General features: G+C 58.4%; 1 protein-coding gene and 1 long non-coding RNA gene across 4 annotated transcripts in view; one reads left to right on the top strand and one right to left on the bottom strand.

The window, feature by feature from the left end:
- The window catches only part of SHE (Src homology 2 domain containing E), a 15,648-nt gene extending 13,456 nt beyond the window's left edge, over positions 1-2,192 (bottom strand). Inside the window, exon 1 of the mRNA XM_059413849.1 lies at positions 1,389-2,192. Within this exon, the coding sequence (XP_059269832.1) occupies positions 1,389-1,868 (480 nt within the window). The 5' untranslated portion in view covers positions 1,869-2,192. The remainder of the gene's footprint in view (positions 1-1,388) is intronic.
- A 261-nt stretch (positions 2,193-2,453) lies between these two features.
- Positions 2,454-12,372, top strand: LOC132026274 (uncharacterized). Of its 3 annotated transcripts, none has more exons than XR_009406850.1 (4): positions 2,454-2,537; positions 4,669-4,837; positions 9,317-10,745; positions 11,461-12,372. It is a non-coding gene; the product is annotated as an uncharacterized LOC132026274 (long non-coding RNA). The 3 variants fall into 3 exon arrangements; XR_009406849.1 differs by having other exon boundaries at positions 4,666-4,837; XR_009406851.1 differs by having other exon boundaries at positions 4,666-4,837; positions 10,489-10,745; positions 11,461-12,371.
- The last annotated feature ends 5,453 nt before the right edge of the window (positions 12,373-17,825 follow it).

Genomic DNA, 17,825 nt, shown 5'->3' with positions numbered 1-17,825 from the left:
CCCCCCCCCCCCCCCCAGCCGCTCTCCCAGGACAGACAGGAACGCCAGGCGCGGCACTCAGCCTGATCCCTGTCGACGGAGTCCGTCAGGGAGACCACGGCTGGTATCTGGGCGAGCTGGGCCATGGCTCGTCCCCGCCCCGCGGCTGGGGGCCAGCATGGCACAGGTGTGCCGTCAGTCCGGGTGCGAAGGACGAGGGGGACGAGCAGAAGGACCCGGTGCAGACACACATGGCGGGTGCCGCGGGCTCCCCACGGCACACAGGGAGACGGCGTGGGGGGGCCTGAGCGACAGAAAGTTGGAATTCCCACGACAGGCAGGGACGGCCTGGGCCGGGGCCTGGGAGCTCCATCCGAGCTCTTCTCTCCCATTGTTCACCCAGAAGAGTGAATTTAAAAAACAAGCACTCATGGACGCCTGGGGGCTCGGTCACTGAGCGTCTGCTTTCAGGTCAGGTCCCGGTCCGGTCCCGGTCCGGTCCCGGTCCCGGTCCCAGGATCCTGCATCGAGCTCCCTGCTTCTCCCTGCCTCCCGCCCCTCCACCCGACTCGTGACGTCTTTCCAATGAGTAAATAAAATCTTAGAAAAAGGAAACCAAGCAAACAAAACCCAGCTCATCTCTCTAAGGGTGGAGTGGGCCTCCTCCCAGAGTCCCGCTGCTTTTCTCAAGTGCCTCACACTAGACGGTGTCCAGAAAACCTCTGGGCCATAAGAGGCAGGGATCACCTTCTCTCCTGCTCTGTGATTTTCTTCAGGGCACTTGTGTGTCCCATTCTGTACCCACCGTACCCACTGCAGCCCATGGAGCCCGGCACGGCTTCTCCTCGTGCTGCTGCCCAGCAGACGTTCACGGATGGGATGTGAGCTGCTGGTGCCTTGGCGAGGGGGCTCGGGCGGGGCAACCATGCCTGGACTCCCACACTAGCAGGGAGGGGCCGGGTGTGTGCCCTCCACCTAGTCCCCAGGGCTCTGAAATCCATGCTTCCCTTCTGCTCAAGAAGCATAAACGTATACACAGATCTGGCTTTGCAATCCCCCTGGATTTCAAATTAAAATAAACCGCATTCATAAGGAGGTCAAGTTTCACAAAGCAGGAACGTCTCACTCACTCACTCTTCTAAAGGGCTAACAAAATTAAATGCATGGTACCTTTCCCAAAAGTCCCCACTTCACACACTCAGAGTAAAGATTTTCCAAGATGAAAAACAACAACAAAAAGACATCAAATGTAATGACGTGAAATGGTCCCTTAACTGTCGCCACAGGTCGGAGGGAGGCCCGCCCTCCCCCTCCCCGCCGCGCAGAGAAGCCCAGGGCTGAGCAGGTGCGCCCGGCCCGCTCCTGGCCGGACCCCTCCGACGGGCGGCCTCAGGCGGCTGCATGCTCACCGTGTCCGGCTGCTTCCCGGGCCTGCCCTTGTCCAGTTCGGGGCCCAGCGAGGCGGGGGAGGAGGACGCGGAGGAAGAGCTGCTGCTGCTGCTGCTGCTGCTGCTGCTGCCCCTGCCGTTCTTCTCCTGAGTGTCCACCTTGATGAGCCTGCTAATGTAGGTGCCGCAGCCCGCGCTCCTGGCCGCGCCCCGGGGCGGCTCGTCCTCCGCGGCCCGCGAGTTCTTGCGGCTCTTGCCCGCCGCGGCCTGGATCAGGCCCTGCAGGCTGTCCCGGGGCGGCCGGCTGTCCCTGGGGGCGCCGACGCCGGCCCTGCCGCTCCCCAGCTCGGCCGCCGAGTTCTTGCGGCCCTTGGCCGGGGCCGGCCCGGCGCCGCCCGCCTCCGAGTTCTTGCGCAGTCGGCCGCCGCCGCCACCGGGCCGGGCGCGCTCAGACGCCGTCTTCAGGTTCAGCGGGAACTCCTTGAACCACCGGGCCGCCATGGGGGGGGCCCGCGGGGCAGGCGGGCGAGGGACGCGGCGCACACGCGGAGGGGCGCCAGGGGCTGCGGCCGCCTCATTCCCCGGGGCTGCTCCGCGTCCCCGGCCGGCCCGCGCGCAGCTCGGCGGGGTGGGGCTCGGGGCCGGGCTCTGCGGGGCGGCGGGCGCGGGGCGTCCCTGCTCTTTCCCCCGAAGCGGGACAGCCCTGCCCACCCTCGCCGGGGAGACTCGGGACGGCGCCGCGACGGACCGGGACCGACGGCGAGCCGCCCACCCTCGGCGCGCCCCTCCCTCGGCGGCTGGCGCCTCCCGCCCAGATCCGCCGGGGTCGGCGCCTCCGCCCTGGGCGCGAGGGGGGGGCGGGGTGGGGGGCGGAGACCAGCGGCAGCCGCACCGGCCGGCCCGGGGCCCCCGCGGTCGCGCAGCGCCCCGCGCCCTCGCCGAGCGGTCTCCAGCTTCGCCGCCAGCCCGGCGCGCCGCGTCCTCTCCCGCGCTCGCGGCGGCCGGCCGGCCCGGGGGTGCGGGCTACGGAGAGGGGCGCTCCCCGCGCGGGCGCCGACCCCCCTCCCTTCCGGCGCCCCCCGCCCCCGCAGGCCGCCAGGAGGCGGAGCGCGCAGCCGGGGCGCGGGGCTCGGCGAGGCTGCGGCAGGTGGATGCGCGCTGCCCGGGCAGGTAGGGCGCGGCGGTTCCAGGCCGCAGGCTGCGGGCCAGGGCGGAGGGACCGGGGCGCTGGGAGGCCGCTAGAGAAGCCGCACCCCCATTTCCACCCCGGGGCGGCGGGGCGCGCGGTTGCCCCCGGGGCAGCCGCTAGCTCGAGGTCTGGTGCGTCTGCGAAAGTCCGGGTGGGGACGGTGGGTGGGAGCGGACCCCAGAGACCGGCCCTCTGGGGAGCTGGGGGCACTTGACCTTGAAGAGGCCTCTGCAACCGCCCTCCCGTGGCGAAGCCATTACGGATTTTTGTAGTTTAAAAAATCTAAACGCTCTGCGGGGCTTGACGCGCTCCGTCCGAGCCGCGGGCGCTGGTGGTCCCGCTTCTCCGTGTGCGCCGGCCGTGCCCTGTGACAGGCGGTGGCGGAAGGAACGCTTGCTTACAGCCCTTCTTGGAAACAATCTTGACTATTTTTTAAAGCTTTACTTAGATATAATTGACGCACCATAAAACTCACCTGCTCTGAGCGTCGAGCTCAGAGGTATTTAGTATATGAGGCTCAGCCGGCACATTCTAATTTTGGAACATTCCCGCCACCCCAGAACGAAACCTTGTGCTCATTAACAATCATCCGAGTCGTCCGCAGCCGCTAATCTACTTTCTGTCTCTACAACTTTGTCTGTTCTGGGCTCTTTGTGTAAGGGGAACCGCATCATGGATTTTGTTTGTTTAAGATTTTATTCATTTGAGAGACACAGAGAGAATAACAGCACAGAGTGGAGGGGAGAGGCAGGGGGAGAGGGAGAGGGAGAAGCAGTCTCCGCTGAGCAGGGAGCCGGACTCGGGCTCAGGACTCGGGATCAGGATCTGAGCCCAAGGCAGACGCTTAACCCCCTGAGCCCCCGCAGGCGCCCCAGAGGGACATGGTCAAGCAGACTGGGCACAGAGCTGGGCTCCCCGCCAGGGCTCCCAGGACTGAGATCATGACCTGAGTCCAGACCAACCAAGAGTCGACTGCTCAACTGACTACACCACCTGGGCGCCCCGTTTACCCACTTTTTAAATAGTTCATTGTCTTTTTATTGCGTTGCATAAGTTCTTTGTAAATTCTTTGTCTTTCTGGAAACACAAATAGGGTGCTGCTCCCGACCAAGCAATGGAACGGAAACTCACAACTTTGAGGTTCTAAGACCTAGATTCAAACACGGGCTTCTCCGAGTCTGAGCAGAGACGGCCTGATCTTGGGCCCGTTGCCAGGCCATCATCTCCGAACTCCAAGGCCTCAGAGCAGTGTCGCTTAGCTCTGAGTTTCCATGAGGATTGTATGAGACCACCTGGGTTCACAGCTTAGAGAAGCCCCTGCAGACCTTTAAAGGCCTCTCTGAAAGGTTTAGGGTGCCTTTGCTTGGGCGGGGTGGATGCTAGCCCTCTTGCCATCCACAGGCTTGTCCGGGGATGACTCGGAAGCTGGTCCTCACGCCACAGCCCCGGTTCTGCCGTGAACCTCTCTGTCCACCTGTACCCGCATCTCCTGCTCACCTTAAGGATCCAGGGCTCCGTTTCCATGCAGTTGCCGCCAAGCCTGCACTTTCTCCCATGGCTGGGAGCGATTTACAGGAATTACTGTTTTCTTTCAAAATTTAATGTTTTAATTCATGTTTCTCGTAATTAAAAATAAAACCTTAAAAATGATTTAGACAGCCTTGTTCTCTATAGGAAAAGGACGTAGTCTCTACAGTCACAGACCCTGTTACCTCAGGCTCTTATAGTCATGAGCAGATTGTGTGCTGTCCTTGAGGTCTGCCATTCCCAGCTGTCAGATGGGGAAACCGTTCGCCCCAAGGCCACAGGAGCGTGCCCGCGAAGTCCACAGACTCCCAGCAACTGCTCTGACCTGCGGCAGGTGCTTCCCGCACCGTCTCTCAGGCCCTCGGGACTTCTGGAGTGGCAGGTCGGATTCCCGAGGCCGGGCGTGGGGGCTGGGCTCCGAGCTGCAGCTAAGCCCAAAGGCCCGGGTCTGCGGTTCCGCAGTTCCATGGTTCTGCGGTTCGGTGGTTCCGTGGGCCGCCTGGCCGCCGTGCCCAGCGGACTGTGGTATCAGAGCTGCTCACCGGTTTCCACTTGCTGCCATAGCAAATAACCTCTTTTTAGTAGTTTCAGCAGCTCAAGTGTCACATCTGTTGTTCTGAGCTCTGACATGGGTCTCGGGGAAAATCGATGGTCGCGACAGCCTTGCCTTTCCGGCTTCCAGAGGGGCAGGACCGTGCACCTGTCAGCCTCTAGCCCCAGTGACCGCGCTAGGCCCACCGGATCAGATCAGCTGGTAAGTGACTCGACTCCCGCTTGTCATTTGACCAAACGTATCCATGATGTGATATTGTGGTTTATAGTAAGAAATATATATTTGGTCATCATCCTCCTGCAGGCACAGAGCTCCTAAAATCTATGGAATTTCCTGTAATAAGAGCCCTAAATTTGTCTTTTGTTATGCTAATGAGGTGGCGGGAAGGCCAGTAGGTCCCCTAAGGATGGAGGCTGGTGGCTGGGGCCCCAGCCCTGTGATCAGAGCCGCCCCCAGCTCCAGGGAGGGGAGAGGGGCTGGAGGTCAAACACCTCACCAGTGGCCCATGACTTTATCAGTCATGCCTGTGTAAGGAACCCTCCGTAAAAACCCCAAAAGACGGGGCTCTGAGAGCTTCCTGTTGGTCAGCGCATGGGGAATCGGCGGGTGGGGGACCGGGGCGCCCAGAGGGCCGGATGCTCTCCGCTCCTCCCCACACGTACCCACCCTCTGCGTCTCTCCACCTGCTCCTCCTGAGTTCTGTCCTTTCCCAATAAACCAGCATCTAGTAAGGAAAATGCTTCTCTGCCATCCGAGAGTCGCTGTAGCCAATCCCCTGCACCCACGGAGGGGGTGGTGGGACCCTCCGGTCTGCACCCGGTCCGCCAGAGGCGCGGGGGACCAGCTGGGCTTGCAGCTGCTCTCTGAAGGTGGGGAGGCGGTCCTGTGGGACTGAACGCGTCATCTGTGCCATCTCCCAAAGGTTAGGACATGGGCCATTTTGTAGGGGGCTCTTCTGCCAGCGCCGGGACCCCTGCAGTAGTGATGAGACGGTGAATTGCCCTGGCTTGTCCCACCGGCTTTGGGGGAGAGCCTGCTGGAAGAAGCCCCAGCACCGGCGGCGCCTCCTTTATTGATAAGCAATCCTTTCTCCGCCCCACCTTGGCTTTCCCACACCTGCCTCACTGGGCTGGAGCTCCGGGGTCACCCAGCCTTTCCCTAAATGTGCTGTAACTATGGGCGCAGAAACGTTCAGTGGGGGGCTTCCTGGCTCGGAATCTGGTCTGGCAGGAGGAAGGGGCATAGAGGCTGATGGAGAGTCTGAGCTCGGGGTATGGAAGCCTCGGTTCACATCCTGGACTGGGACTCTGTCTGTTCGGGCCTGAAACGTGGGGTCTTTAGCTTCTGCCCCCATCAGCAGCTGATTTCCCGTGGCACCAGGCCCCTGCCGCGGCCCCAGAGCAGACCCCCGGCTGCTCCCACGACTTAGCCAGGCGTCTGCCAAGGGGTCAAGCACGGCATAGCGGTACTGTTCCCAGGAGAGGACTGTTGGGGGTGTTCCCACTGAAGCGTGTCACTTACCGCACACTCTGACCCTCCAAAAGCCCCTGGCCTGACGCCTCTAGACCCTGTTTCCCTTCTTAGGCCCCAGAGAAAGAGGAGCGAAGTGCACGTGGGTGGCTGAACGGGTGTGGGGCTCGGCTGTGGGGCTCAGCGGTGGGCCGCTGCCCTCGCTGGTCAGCCCCATACAGCTCATTAGTAACTGGCCAGTAACTTGATGTCACCAGACTGAAAAGCTGTTTGAGACAACGCACCTGCCGTCGCTGGTTGGCGACGAGGCTGACAAATCCCCCCCCCCCACCACCATCTGCCCTGGACTCCGCCGGTTTGGAGCCGAAGGTCCCGTGTCCCGCTCGGTCCCGCATAAAGCTGGGTGGGGGTCGCCCTCTCTGTTGCTCTGGGCGGAGGGGCCTTGTGGGGTGCAACGTCCCGGCCTCAGGTCTGGGGGGGTGCGCTTCAGCCAGAACATGCACCCGTTTCGTGTTGGAGCAAACCAGTTCCCAGTTCCGAGGGTCGGCTGTGCCTCGGAGAACAGCGCAGCTGTGGTCTTCGACCCCCGGGTCTTACGTCTGTGCGGGAGACCAGGCCCCGGAGCGCGAAACGACCGCAGAGCAGCGCGAGTGCCCGGGGCTTGTAGTAAGTGCGTCCGAGGTGCGGAAGGAGGAAAACCGGCGTCACCTCCCGAGTTAGCCTGCCCGTGGCCGTCTTTTTGAGCATTTTTACTTTTATAGGGGCTCAGCCTGCTTATGACAAATAACCTGATTCTCACCCCCGAGTCCCAAGTTCAGTCGGGAGGTAGGATGAGAGGAGCTTTCGCGGGGCCTCGGCTGCCGGCCAAACCTGTGTCAAGAATTTGCTGGTCTCGGCACCTGGTGGCCAAGCGCTCCGCTGGGCTATACTCGGCTCCTCCGGTGCCGCTCACTGTGCTGTCCTGCCCGCTCCCGGAGACGGGCCGTCGCTGCACTGCTGTTCCTGAAGTCCTGGGACGGCCCTGGGGCGACGGGTGTCTCTGTCGTGGGATGAGGCGGCTGGAGCTTGAATCCTCAGCCGAGGGTCGATGCCTGTCCAGTCCCAAACCACATGGCCAGTGCGCTGGCAAGGAGGAGACGGACCGGTCGCGTCTTCGTCTGAAAAGAGGGACACGGCACAGAGCACGAAGTGATTCATTTTGATTAGTGACCTCATGATCAAAGGTGTGGGTTGGGGGACTCTTAGCACCTGATTGAGTGCTGGGCTGCTTCCTCCTCCCTTCTGCTCAGGCGGGGCCACCTGTGACCTGACGGTGAGAGTGGACGGAGCCCCTGTGGCATCTGTGTCCGGGGGGGGCCCCTCCAGGCGTCCTGGTTCAAGACCTGGCTCCCGGGCCTTGCTTGGCCTCGCAGTCCCACGTGGTGGCCTCGGGGACCTGTGGTCTTTGTTCCCTCACAGGGAGGGAGCGGCCTTCCCTGCAGAGTTGCTGCTGATTGACCCACACAGAGCAGCCGCACTATTTTACTTTTACTTATTCATCTTAGTCATCTTTGCAGCCCATGCAGGGCTCGAACTCACAACCCTGAGATCAAGAGTCTCACACTCCACCATCTGAGCCAGCCAGGCGCCCCCAAAGCAGTAGGATTTTAATTATTTATTTATTTTTAAAGATTTTATTTGTTTATTTAACAGAGAGAGAGAGTGCGCACAAGCAGGGGAGCAGCAGAGGGAAAGGGAGAGGGAGAAGCAGGCTCCCTGCCGAGCAGGGATGCCCTACACGTGCTCCATCCCAGGACTCTGAAGGCAGACGCTTGACTGAGCCCTGCAGGAGCTTGGGAATTGCATTTTCTTTCTTTCTTTCTTTCTTTTTTTTTTTTTAAAGATTTTATTTATTTATTTGACAGAGAGAGATCACACATAGAGAGACAGACAGAGAGAGAGATGAGGAGAAGCAGGCTCCCTGCTGAGCAGAGAGCCCGATGCGGGACTCCATCCCAGGACCCTGGGATCATGACCTGAGCCGAAGGCAGAGGCCCAACCCACGGAGCCCCGCAGGCGCCCCAAGGAATTGCATTTTCTTAACCACAGAGCGTCCTCTCTGCTTGCTGACCCGAGACAATTGCCTCTTCAGTCCTTTGCTCAGGCCTCACTGGTTTGTCTGTTCATCACCGACTAGGGAGAGTTCGCATCCTGAAGGATGCAAGTTTCTCACCAGACCCGCGGCCGCCGGTTGTGTGTTCACAGCCTTCATGGCTCTCTGCGGCGCGAGACTGTTTAGTTCTGACGAATTCCGGCATTTCTGCGTCTTCCTCAGGGGCTCGTGCGTCAGGCGTCCTATCCACCGTCTATTGCCTAACCCGAGATCACCGAGGTTCTTCTTTTTTCTTTTTTTTTAGAGATGGAGGAATTTTTTTTTTAAGATTTTATTTACTTATTTATTTGACAGACAGAGATCACAAGCAGGCAGAAAGGCAGAGAGAGAGGGAAGCAGGCTCCCCGCCGAGCGGAGAGCCCGATGCGGGGCTCCGTCCCAGGACCCTGAGATCATGACCTGAGCCGCAGGCTTTAACCCACTGAGCCCCCCAGTTTTTTTTTTTGTTGTTGTTCCAAAAAATACTTCATTTATTAAACAATATATCCATAATCTAGAACATGATCCAAAAATACAGATATACATCTCTACATTATTTAATAAAACGATTTACAATATTACCTTTCCTTTACAAAGGGAACATAGATAATTCCTTGAAAATAAAATGTAACATTCGTGTTAAAGCTGCATCATCTTTTTGGATGAAATGTGGTAAAAGTGAACACTACAAAATACATTTGTAGAAAGAAACTTCATAGAACTGTCTTCTGAATGAGAACATTTTTCTTAGACTTTGTTTTAAAAAGGTGCCCCGATAGTTGTATTTTTTAAAAGACTTTATTTACTTTAGAGAGAGAGAACGCCGGTGAGCACAAGCAGGGGGAGGGGAGAGGGGGAGAGAGAACGTCCTCCCCGGGGAGCCCCAAGCAGGGCTCGATCTCATGACCCTGAGACCATGACCTGAGCTGAAAGCAGGAGTTAATGCTCAACCGACCGAGCCCCCCAGGCTCCCCAAGCGTTCTGATAGACCTAGCGCTTACACTTAGGCCTATGACTTTTTCCTGAATTTGCTCCTGTGTGTGGTGTGAGGTGGGGGCCAACCGCTTTCTTCTACACAGGGACGTCCTGCTGCCTCCGCCTTTTTCATGGAACTGTCTTGGCACCGTGGTCAAAATTGAGCACCATCGCAGCAGCTTATTTCTGGGCTCTTCCATTGATGTGGACATCTGTCCTCCAGTCAGCTTCTGGAAACTGTGCCTTCTTACTGAGCTTTGGAACCCAGCACCACTCGCTCGGGCAACCACGGGTGTGCTTCCTATCCTTCCTGGTTTTCTGAGTCTCTCCCGGCTGAGAACACAGGGGCACACACGATACAAAATGGGTTAAAAACCTCCGGATGTCTCTGTCTCGCAGCTGGTGTCCTCTGAAACACCGTGTCCCCCGCGAGGAGACGGGCCTTCTCACAGAAATGGCTGACTTGGGGCCTGGAGCTGTTACAACAGCTAGAAAGCTCTGGGCTTCACCAGAAGGACGGGAGGCAGGATGCTTGTTCCCCGAAGCTGGGTACCGAGACATTGGCACAGGAAGTGGTGTGGGGCCCGGGGCTTTGTTTCAGGAAGGCCTGGGGGTGGGGGAGTGTAGACAAACGTGGGATGCCCACGAGAATTGCCACGTTGAGGATGGGCATGTAGGGTTTGTTTTACTATTTCCTGTACATGTTCGGAAGTTTCCAGATAAAATAAAGACTCAAGAATTAGCCCAGAGGAGGCCACATGAGCTGAAGACAGGACACTTGAGCTCTGAAAATACAAATGACCGTGTCTGGTTAAAACTCATGGCTGGGGGGCGCCTGGGCGGCTCAGTGGGTTAAGCCTCTGCCTTCGGCTCAGGTCATGATCTTGGGGTCCTGGGATCGAGTCCCGCATCGGGCTCTCTGCTCAGCAGGGAGCCTGCTTCCTCCTCTCTCTCTGCCTGCCTCTCTGCCTGCTTGTGATCTTTGTTTGTCAAATAAATAAATATTAAAAAACAAAACAAAAACTCGGGGACGGTAACAAAGCGGTACTTTGTGATGACACCTGAAGAAAGGGAAGGAGATGAAGTTCACTGGACGTGACTGGAAGTGGGAAGACAATAGTGTATTAATATGAAACATGGTAATTATAAGAGAAAAATAAGGATCCTGTTTTTCCAACACAAATGCTATTTTAAGCCAAACTCTAGCTCATAAATGCAGAAACCAAAGGGTTAGAAAACCCTCATCTTGTGAGCCGAAACAGAATGTGTGTTTCAGAGAGCGGCTGCCAGAGCACGGCGAACCCGGGTAAAATACTGATGGCAGCTTCACAAGGAGGGGCCAGCCTGTCGCCTCCAAACCTGCTGATGAACTTAGTGTCGCTCAAAGCGAGACCAGGTGCAAGCCCCCCGCGGAATGGTGCCGTGTTGCTGAGATCACACCGTCCGTACAGTCTTGCAATCAAAAGATCACCCGTGTCCAGAGCTGTGTGGTTACTGTCCAGTCTCACGGGAAGAGGGGCCCTGGACATCGAGGTAAATGTCGCCAGTGGGGTGCGGCGCTCTGTATGGGGTGGTGACCCAGTCTCGAAGCAGAGTCACTGTCATGGAGAAACCTGATGTAGATTCAGAGACGAAGAGAAATGACAGCCAAATACAGTGAGTCGACTTTTGGACAAAACCAGGAAAAAGTATTTATTTATTTATTTATTTTTTAGAGAGAGAACATTCGAGCAGGGAGGGCAGGGGCAGCGGGAGAGAATCCCCAGCCGGCTCCCTGCTGCTGAGTGCGGAGCCCGATGCGGGGTTCGATCTTGTGACCCTGAGATCATGACCTGAGCTGAGATCAAGATTTAATTTTTTAAAATTGAGATTATCTATTTATTTATTTGAGAGAGAGAGCACAAGCAGGGCGAGAAGCAGACTCCCCGCTGAGCAGGGAGCCAGGTGGGGACTCGATCCCAGGACCCTGGGATCACGGCCTGAGCCGAAGGCAGGTGTCCAACCGACTGAGCCCCTCAGGCGCCCCGAAATTTTTTAAAAATAAACTGCAGGGCAGGAAAAAATGTTACGGTTGGGACCTGCCTTCCGATTTGTGGAGCTCCTAGTGGTCCTGTCGGTGTGACCAGCATCAGCTGACGGGCTGACCTCGATGGTGACATTAGTTTCCACAGGTGGAAAGGTGTTGTTGCGCTTTCTTTTGGGGGGTGAGTAGTGCTGATGGCGGTTCTTCCCTCCTGCCTCCCTCCAGCACATCTCCTGGAAACGAGAGTTTCCCGAATCTACGTGACACCACGGAACAGTAGTTTTGACCTTGGCTGCACATGAAAACCGTCTGGGGAGCTTTTGAAAAACACCAGTGCTTCAAGGCCAGCCCCAGAGCTCTGCTCTGTCCATCCGGGCCGGGCCAGGCTCCGTAGTTTAAAGAGGAGTGAAGAGGTAACTTTCCCGCTGAGTCTCCTTTGCAGGCAGCAGCGAGAGCCACCGCCTCAGAGCCAGGCCTGCCCAGCGCTTTCCATGACGGCTCCGAGGCGAGCATTTCGCGCGTGGCCGGCCGCAGGGCTCTTGCAGACCCGCGGGCCTGAGCCCGTTCCGCGGCCGCAGTGAGGAGACGACGGCCTGTGACTGCGCCTGTGAGACTGTGTCGCGGAAAGCTGCTGGGCTGGGCTTGGCCCAAGGCTGTGGTTTCCTGACGCCGGCTACAGAAGAAATAAAAACGCTGGTTTCCTGTTTTATTTAATAATGGCGCAGCCTCACGAGAGGCGCTGTGGTCATGGAAACGCAGAGCACGCAGGATTTGAAGTTAGAAGCTCTGAATTCAGATCCTGCTCTACATTTGCTGTGGAATCTGAGGGAGGTCGCTTAACCTCTCTGATCCGTCTGCTTCTGTGATGGGAGCCACACAGGCCGGTTTTAAAGCTGGAATAAGGCACGTGTGTGGGCGTTGTAAGTTGTGGGTGTCGGACCCCTACCGCCTGCTCTCAAACGGCTTATTGTGCAGCAGCTTATAAATTTGTGTGTAACAAACATTAAATATTTAAAAGGAAAGCAAATTAGAAAATTTGAATTTAAATGTGACATAAACATGAAGACTGAGGGAAATGAGTTCTACATCATGCATTTCTATTTTCTTAAGCCACCAAAGTGGTTTTAGATTGGTAAAGGCTGCTTTTAAAAGAAGATGGCGTAAATATATATTTTTCCAAAATGGAATTTTCTAGGGAAAATTGGTTTTCATCATGACGGGGAAATCTACAACTGTAACGTGCCGGTCGGAAGGTGGGTGCAGGGCGGAGCCCAGACGAGGTCCAGGAAAAGCCTCCGGGGAAGTCTTTTCGGGAGGGCGGGAACAGAAGCTGGACTCAGGAGGGAGTGGGCTGAGAGGAAACGGGCCACTAGGCGGAGACAGCCCTTTCTACAAGTTTGGCACAAAAGAGGAAAAAATAGGGTGTAGCCTCAAAGGGCATCAGGGCGGTGTAGACATTATGTCAAAGCAGGGAGGGCGGTGCGTGCGGAGTGGGAAGTGGTGGGACCGGGGACCTGGGACGCGCGCAGCCTAGGGGCAGCCGGGCAGAGTCCAGCGGGCAGGCGGCCAACGCCCTGGGCAGTTGAGGCAGGAGGGGTGCAGTAGGCATGTGGGGAGCGCAGCCTGGTCAGAGGCGGCGTCTGCTTCCCTCCCTCCCCTCCCGTCACCCCTTCCCGCCAGAGCAGGGAGACGGGCGCTGGGTCCCCACTGAGCCGAGCCGCCAGCTCCCGGGAGCCAGGCCTGTGTGCAGGTTGGGCCCGGCTGTTCGGGGACACTCCGCGGGCGGCCTGTGCGTGTGCTGGGGCGGCCAAGGGAGGCAACCAAGGTGGGGGGCCACAGCGATGGCGTTAAAACCCGCCTCCCGCCCACCGGAGCTGAAAGGGACTCAGCCCACATTCCTCCTGCATTCCAAGCTGCCTCCCCCTGGGAGCCTGTCCTGACTGCCTCCTCTCCCTCCACATCTGGTGCTTACACACCGGCCGGCCGAGGACCCGAGGGCTCAGCAACCGGCCGTGAGTCCTTGTGCAGACGCTGCCATGTGGGAGGCGGCGGGAGCTCCTGAGGCACTTGGGCCCCTCGGGGTCCACAGCCTCTAGAGCTGCGGCCAGAGCCGTGGCCGCCCGTGCCTTCTTTCCTCGGGACGCACCTCCTCACCTCCCGATGGCCCCTCGGCCCGCCCTCAGCTGCCCCCACCGCAGCTTGGCAGGGGACCTCGAGGAGCCTTCCTCGGAGCCTTCCTCGGCAGCTCGCGCCATCTGATCCGCACAACCTGGCCTCAGGGGTCCGGAGACCTGGGTTTGTTTTGGGGGAAGTCCTCGCCCCGTGTTCTTCCAGGACCTCCCCCTGCCTTGGTGGCCCCAGAAAACGACCCATTCGCTCTTCCCCTTTCCCGTTTTCAGAGCAGTAAAGGTGCTTTGACCTTTCGGGGAGCGCGGTGTGAAGGAAGCCAGAGCTGCGGCCGCAGGGAATAGGCAGCGGGTCAGGGCTTGTCTGCTGCTGCCCCGATGCCCGGCGGCCCGGGGTCTGGATGTCCCTGTGGCTGGCTCGAGGCCCTGGAGTGGCCCCTCTGCCGCCGCCCCCCCCCCCCACCCCCCCTGGGGCGCGAACCCTGGGCCGGGGCCAGGCTGGTGCCGCCCACCCCTGCCTGCTTCTCCTTCCTTCGCAGCTTCGCGTTCGGAGGTCCGGGCTCCCTCGGGAAGTGGCGCTCACCGTTCCGCTCCTTCATGGACGGGAAGCCCTTCCGCGGACGGAAGCCGAAGGAAAGTCCCCCCAAGAGGCTGACCTGGCCAGGAGGCCCTCTCTGTGCTATGGCCGGGGGACTCCGCGTTCGCTCCTGTCCTCTGCTGTCTGGGCCCGCATAGATAAGGCAGGGCCTCGGCGGAATGAGGGAGCCTGGGCGACCTTTCACAGGAGCCAGGTCAGGTACCGAAAACTCGGGATTTTTCCCTAAACGGAAGCCTGTCTTTTCGGCAAGGACCAGAGGAGCCATCGGGCAGTTGGTCGTGGGCGATGGCAATGAAGGGCCTGCTGTTCCGTGTAGCAAGCACTGACTGGCTGTAGTCGGCGCGGCCTCGTTCTGGCTGCTGGTGTGAGGCCCGTCAGGTCTTTCCTGGCAGGACGACCAGCAGCGCCAGCACTGCATGGGGTGGGGCTGGGGGGCTGCCTCTGTGGACAGAGCCGGGAGCCCCCCCCCCCCCCCCACCGAGCCCCGGCAGCTCCCCTCGGGTGAGGCGGGCCTGTCTGTAGCAGGTGGAGGTGACCTGACCCCGGAGGACCCCACACGAGAGCCGGGACTGTCAGGGCCCAGCAGGGCTTTGTCTGCGAGGAAGTCACAGGGTGACCTCAACCAACGGGCGGTCTGCGTTGGCAGAGTTGGGGGTGACAAGGTAAGGAGTCCAGGGCTGGGTGGGGACTCCGGGATGGTCTCAGGGTCCGGCGGGGAGGACGGCAGAGGCCGAGGCGGAGGAAGGGCCTCGGTGCTCACGCAAGATGCTCTCAGAAGCTGGGACCGCGATCGGCTTCTGAGCCGTTGGAGAGACGGGCCGCCCAGGGTCTTAAACACAAGGAGGCTTGAGAGGGCGGCATCACGGGCTCCGGCTGCCAGCTGGGGCCCTGGCCAGGCGGGAGAGGGTGTGCGGGCCGTGAGGCTGCAGAGGGGCACCGCGGGGCCATGGGCCACCACCTAGGACGGTGGTTAGCTGTGGCCCTGGCTTCTTCCAAACCTGTTTCTCCCTTTCTCTTTAAAGTCTGGCGCTTCGGGACGGTGGCTGTCAGGTCGGCCTCGCTGGCCTGTCTGGACGTAGCAGCCGCCTTCCCCATGGCTCAGCTCTTCCCTTCGAGCAGGTTCTCACTCTCATCTGCGGCCGCTCACATTCAGTGGCCCCTGGACGACCTGCCCTTATCTTGTAGACCACTGTCCCTCCCTTCGGCCAGCGTCCCGTGCCCCTGGCTGTGCCTCGGGGCCTGCTGGCGGCTCTGCGGGCCGTCCGTGCGGTGTCCCTGCGCTCCCCCCCCGCCCAGACTGCAGCAGCAGCAGAGCAGCCTGTCAGCTCCGGGGTGTTCCCCGCAGACGTGGAGAGCATGTCCGGGGTATGGCCTGAGAACTTGCCGGACTTGGGCCCTTAGGGCAGCAGCTCTGGAGCCCCCAGCCAGCGGCGACACACACTGGGTCCAAGTCCGCGACCCCCGCCCTTTCATCCCTACTCGACCCCCTCGACCTGCTCAGGTGCCGTCGTGACCACCTTAGTCCAAACACCTGTAACTCCCTAGGGCCGGGCGAACCCCAGCCCTCTGCCCGGTCCAAAGTGGCCCTCGGAGCGCCTGAAGACATGCACACTGCCTTGCCACGTGGTCTTGACCTCTGCCGGGCTGCAGCTTCCCCACTCAAACCCGCTGACCTGGCTGACCTGTAGGGGAGGATCTCAGGGCACTAGCCAAGGTCTCCCAACTCGGGCTGGGTTGGAAGTGCATTGTGTCTCCAGCACGACAGCAGCCCTACCCCGCGGGACCTCGCAGGACCTGCCCTGGACAGGGGCCGCTTGGGGTTTGGCTAAGGACCCGAGGGCCTCACCTGAGGTGAGCTGCTAGACTTCAGGGACTTTTCTGTGGCTCCTTCCTGTCTGGCACCCCGTCCCACAGATTCCTGGCACCTGAACTCTCATCCGTGTCTACCTCTATAGTCCACGCCACACATTTGGGAAAACACACCCGGAGTCAACAACGCATGGCTCACAGAAGAAAGCGCGGCCGGAATGTAAAGCTCTGGCAAACTGAGCGGCGAGGGGAGCCCTCGGCGTCCGGGGGTCTGTCCGAGAGGGACGGCAGGGCAGAAGCTGAGAGCGGATTAGTGAGGGAGATAAAAAGTAAAAATAAACCCAAATAGACAACAGACACAATTTTAAAAGCAAAGTTTTTCTAAAATTTACAATTTTCTATGCTGAACTGTAGCTATGTGCATCAGACCCCACGAGGCCGGGTGTGGGATGGAGATCGTGGAAGCCACAAGCTCATTCTTTGAAGAGATGAAGGAAATTGAAAAAACTTCCGCACGACTAACCGAGAAGAAAAGGACAAAAAAAGGAGATACTCACTACAGATCCAGCAGGTAAAATGTAAGATCTCGTAATAAGTTTGAAAACTGAGAAGAAATATGCAGACTTCTTGAAGTGTATCATTTTCAAAACTAATATGAGGGGCTTCTGGGGGGCTCTGTTGGCTGAGCGTCCGCCTTCTCAGCTCAGGTCATGATCTCAGGGTCCTGGGATCGAGTCCCGAGTCGGGCTCCCCGCTCAGTGGGGGGCCTGCTTCTCCCTCTGCCCCTCACCCTGCTCATGCTCTCTTGCTCTCTCTCAAATGAAATCTTAAAAAAAAAAAAAGACGCTTCTTTCTGAAAAGGAAGATGGGAGGCCCTGCCGTACAGGAAGATGTGGTATCAGCCTAGAATAGAGAGTTGGACCCGTAAAAGAGAACAGAGAGCCTGGCTGGCGCGCACACGAGAGCAGACGCTTCTCACTGTCGCGGAGTCGCAGGCGCCCGGTGAGCGGGGACACCTGAGTTGGCAAGTAGAAAACAAGAGATTATATCCTACTTGACTTGCGCATGAAAATAAGCTAGATTGACTAGAGGCTTAATATGAAAGGCAAAACTCTCAAACTCTCAGAAAATAACGTAGAAGACTGTGGCCGCAGAGTAGAGTAAGATTTGTTAAAGCGTGAAGAGTTGCTGAAGAAGAGAAGGTTCGGGAATGAGAATGAGGAGCTGGTCCTCTGACGGGTGACACAGAGGAAGAGAAATTCAAGCCAAAAGCTGGGAGCACATATTCGCGAAAGCATGACCCGTGGAGGAGGGGAGGAAGGTCGCTGCCGGTTCGAGTCCGGCAAGCTAGGAAGACTTTTCTTTCTTTTGGGTAAACCTTTTAGTTTTTCACTTTCTCTCTCTCTTTCTTTCTTTCTTTCTTTTTTTTTTTTAAAGATTTTATTTATTTATTTGACAGAGATCACAAGCAGGCAGAGAGGCAGACAGAGAGAGAGAGGAGGAAGCAGGCTCCCCGCTGAGCAGAGAGCCCCATGCGGGACTCGATCCCAGGACCCTGAGATCATGACCAGAGCTGAAGGCAGCGGCTTAACCCACTGAGCCACCCAGGCGCCCCCTTTCTTTCTTTCTTTCTTTCTTTCTTTCATTCTTTCTTCTTCTTCTTCTTCTTCTTTTTAGATCACTGTAGATTCACACGCAGTTGTAAGAAACAGTACAGAGGGAAAGAGAAGGAGTTTACCGGTTCCTTCCAGCCGTAACATCCTGTGCAACAGTATCAGCCGCAGGACGCCGAGTGGATACAGTGAAGGTTACCAGGCCCGAGCCGGGGCTGCCCCCTGCTGCCCGTCCAAACACACACCCCCTCCTCTCTCCTGCCCCCTTCCCCACCTCGACCCCAGGCAGCACTAATCTGCTCTCCGTCTGTCCAATGCCGTCACGTCGGGAGTGGCAGACGGATGACTGCACACAGTATGTGGCCTTTCGGGACGGGCTCTTTTCACTCCGCATCATTTTTTTAGAGTCGTCCCAGTTGTTGCAAAAGCAACGATGACTCCGGC

Source organism: Mustela nigripes, chromosome 10 (genome assembly GCF_022355385.1).
Source record: "Mustela nigripes isolate SB6536 chromosome 10, MUSNIG.SB6536, whole genome shotgun sequence".
Classification (NCBI taxonomy): Eukaryota; Metazoa; Chordata; class Mammalia; order Carnivora; family Mustelidae; genus Mustela; species Mustela nigripes.
This window is presented reverse-complemented; position numbering and strand designations above follow the sequence as displayed.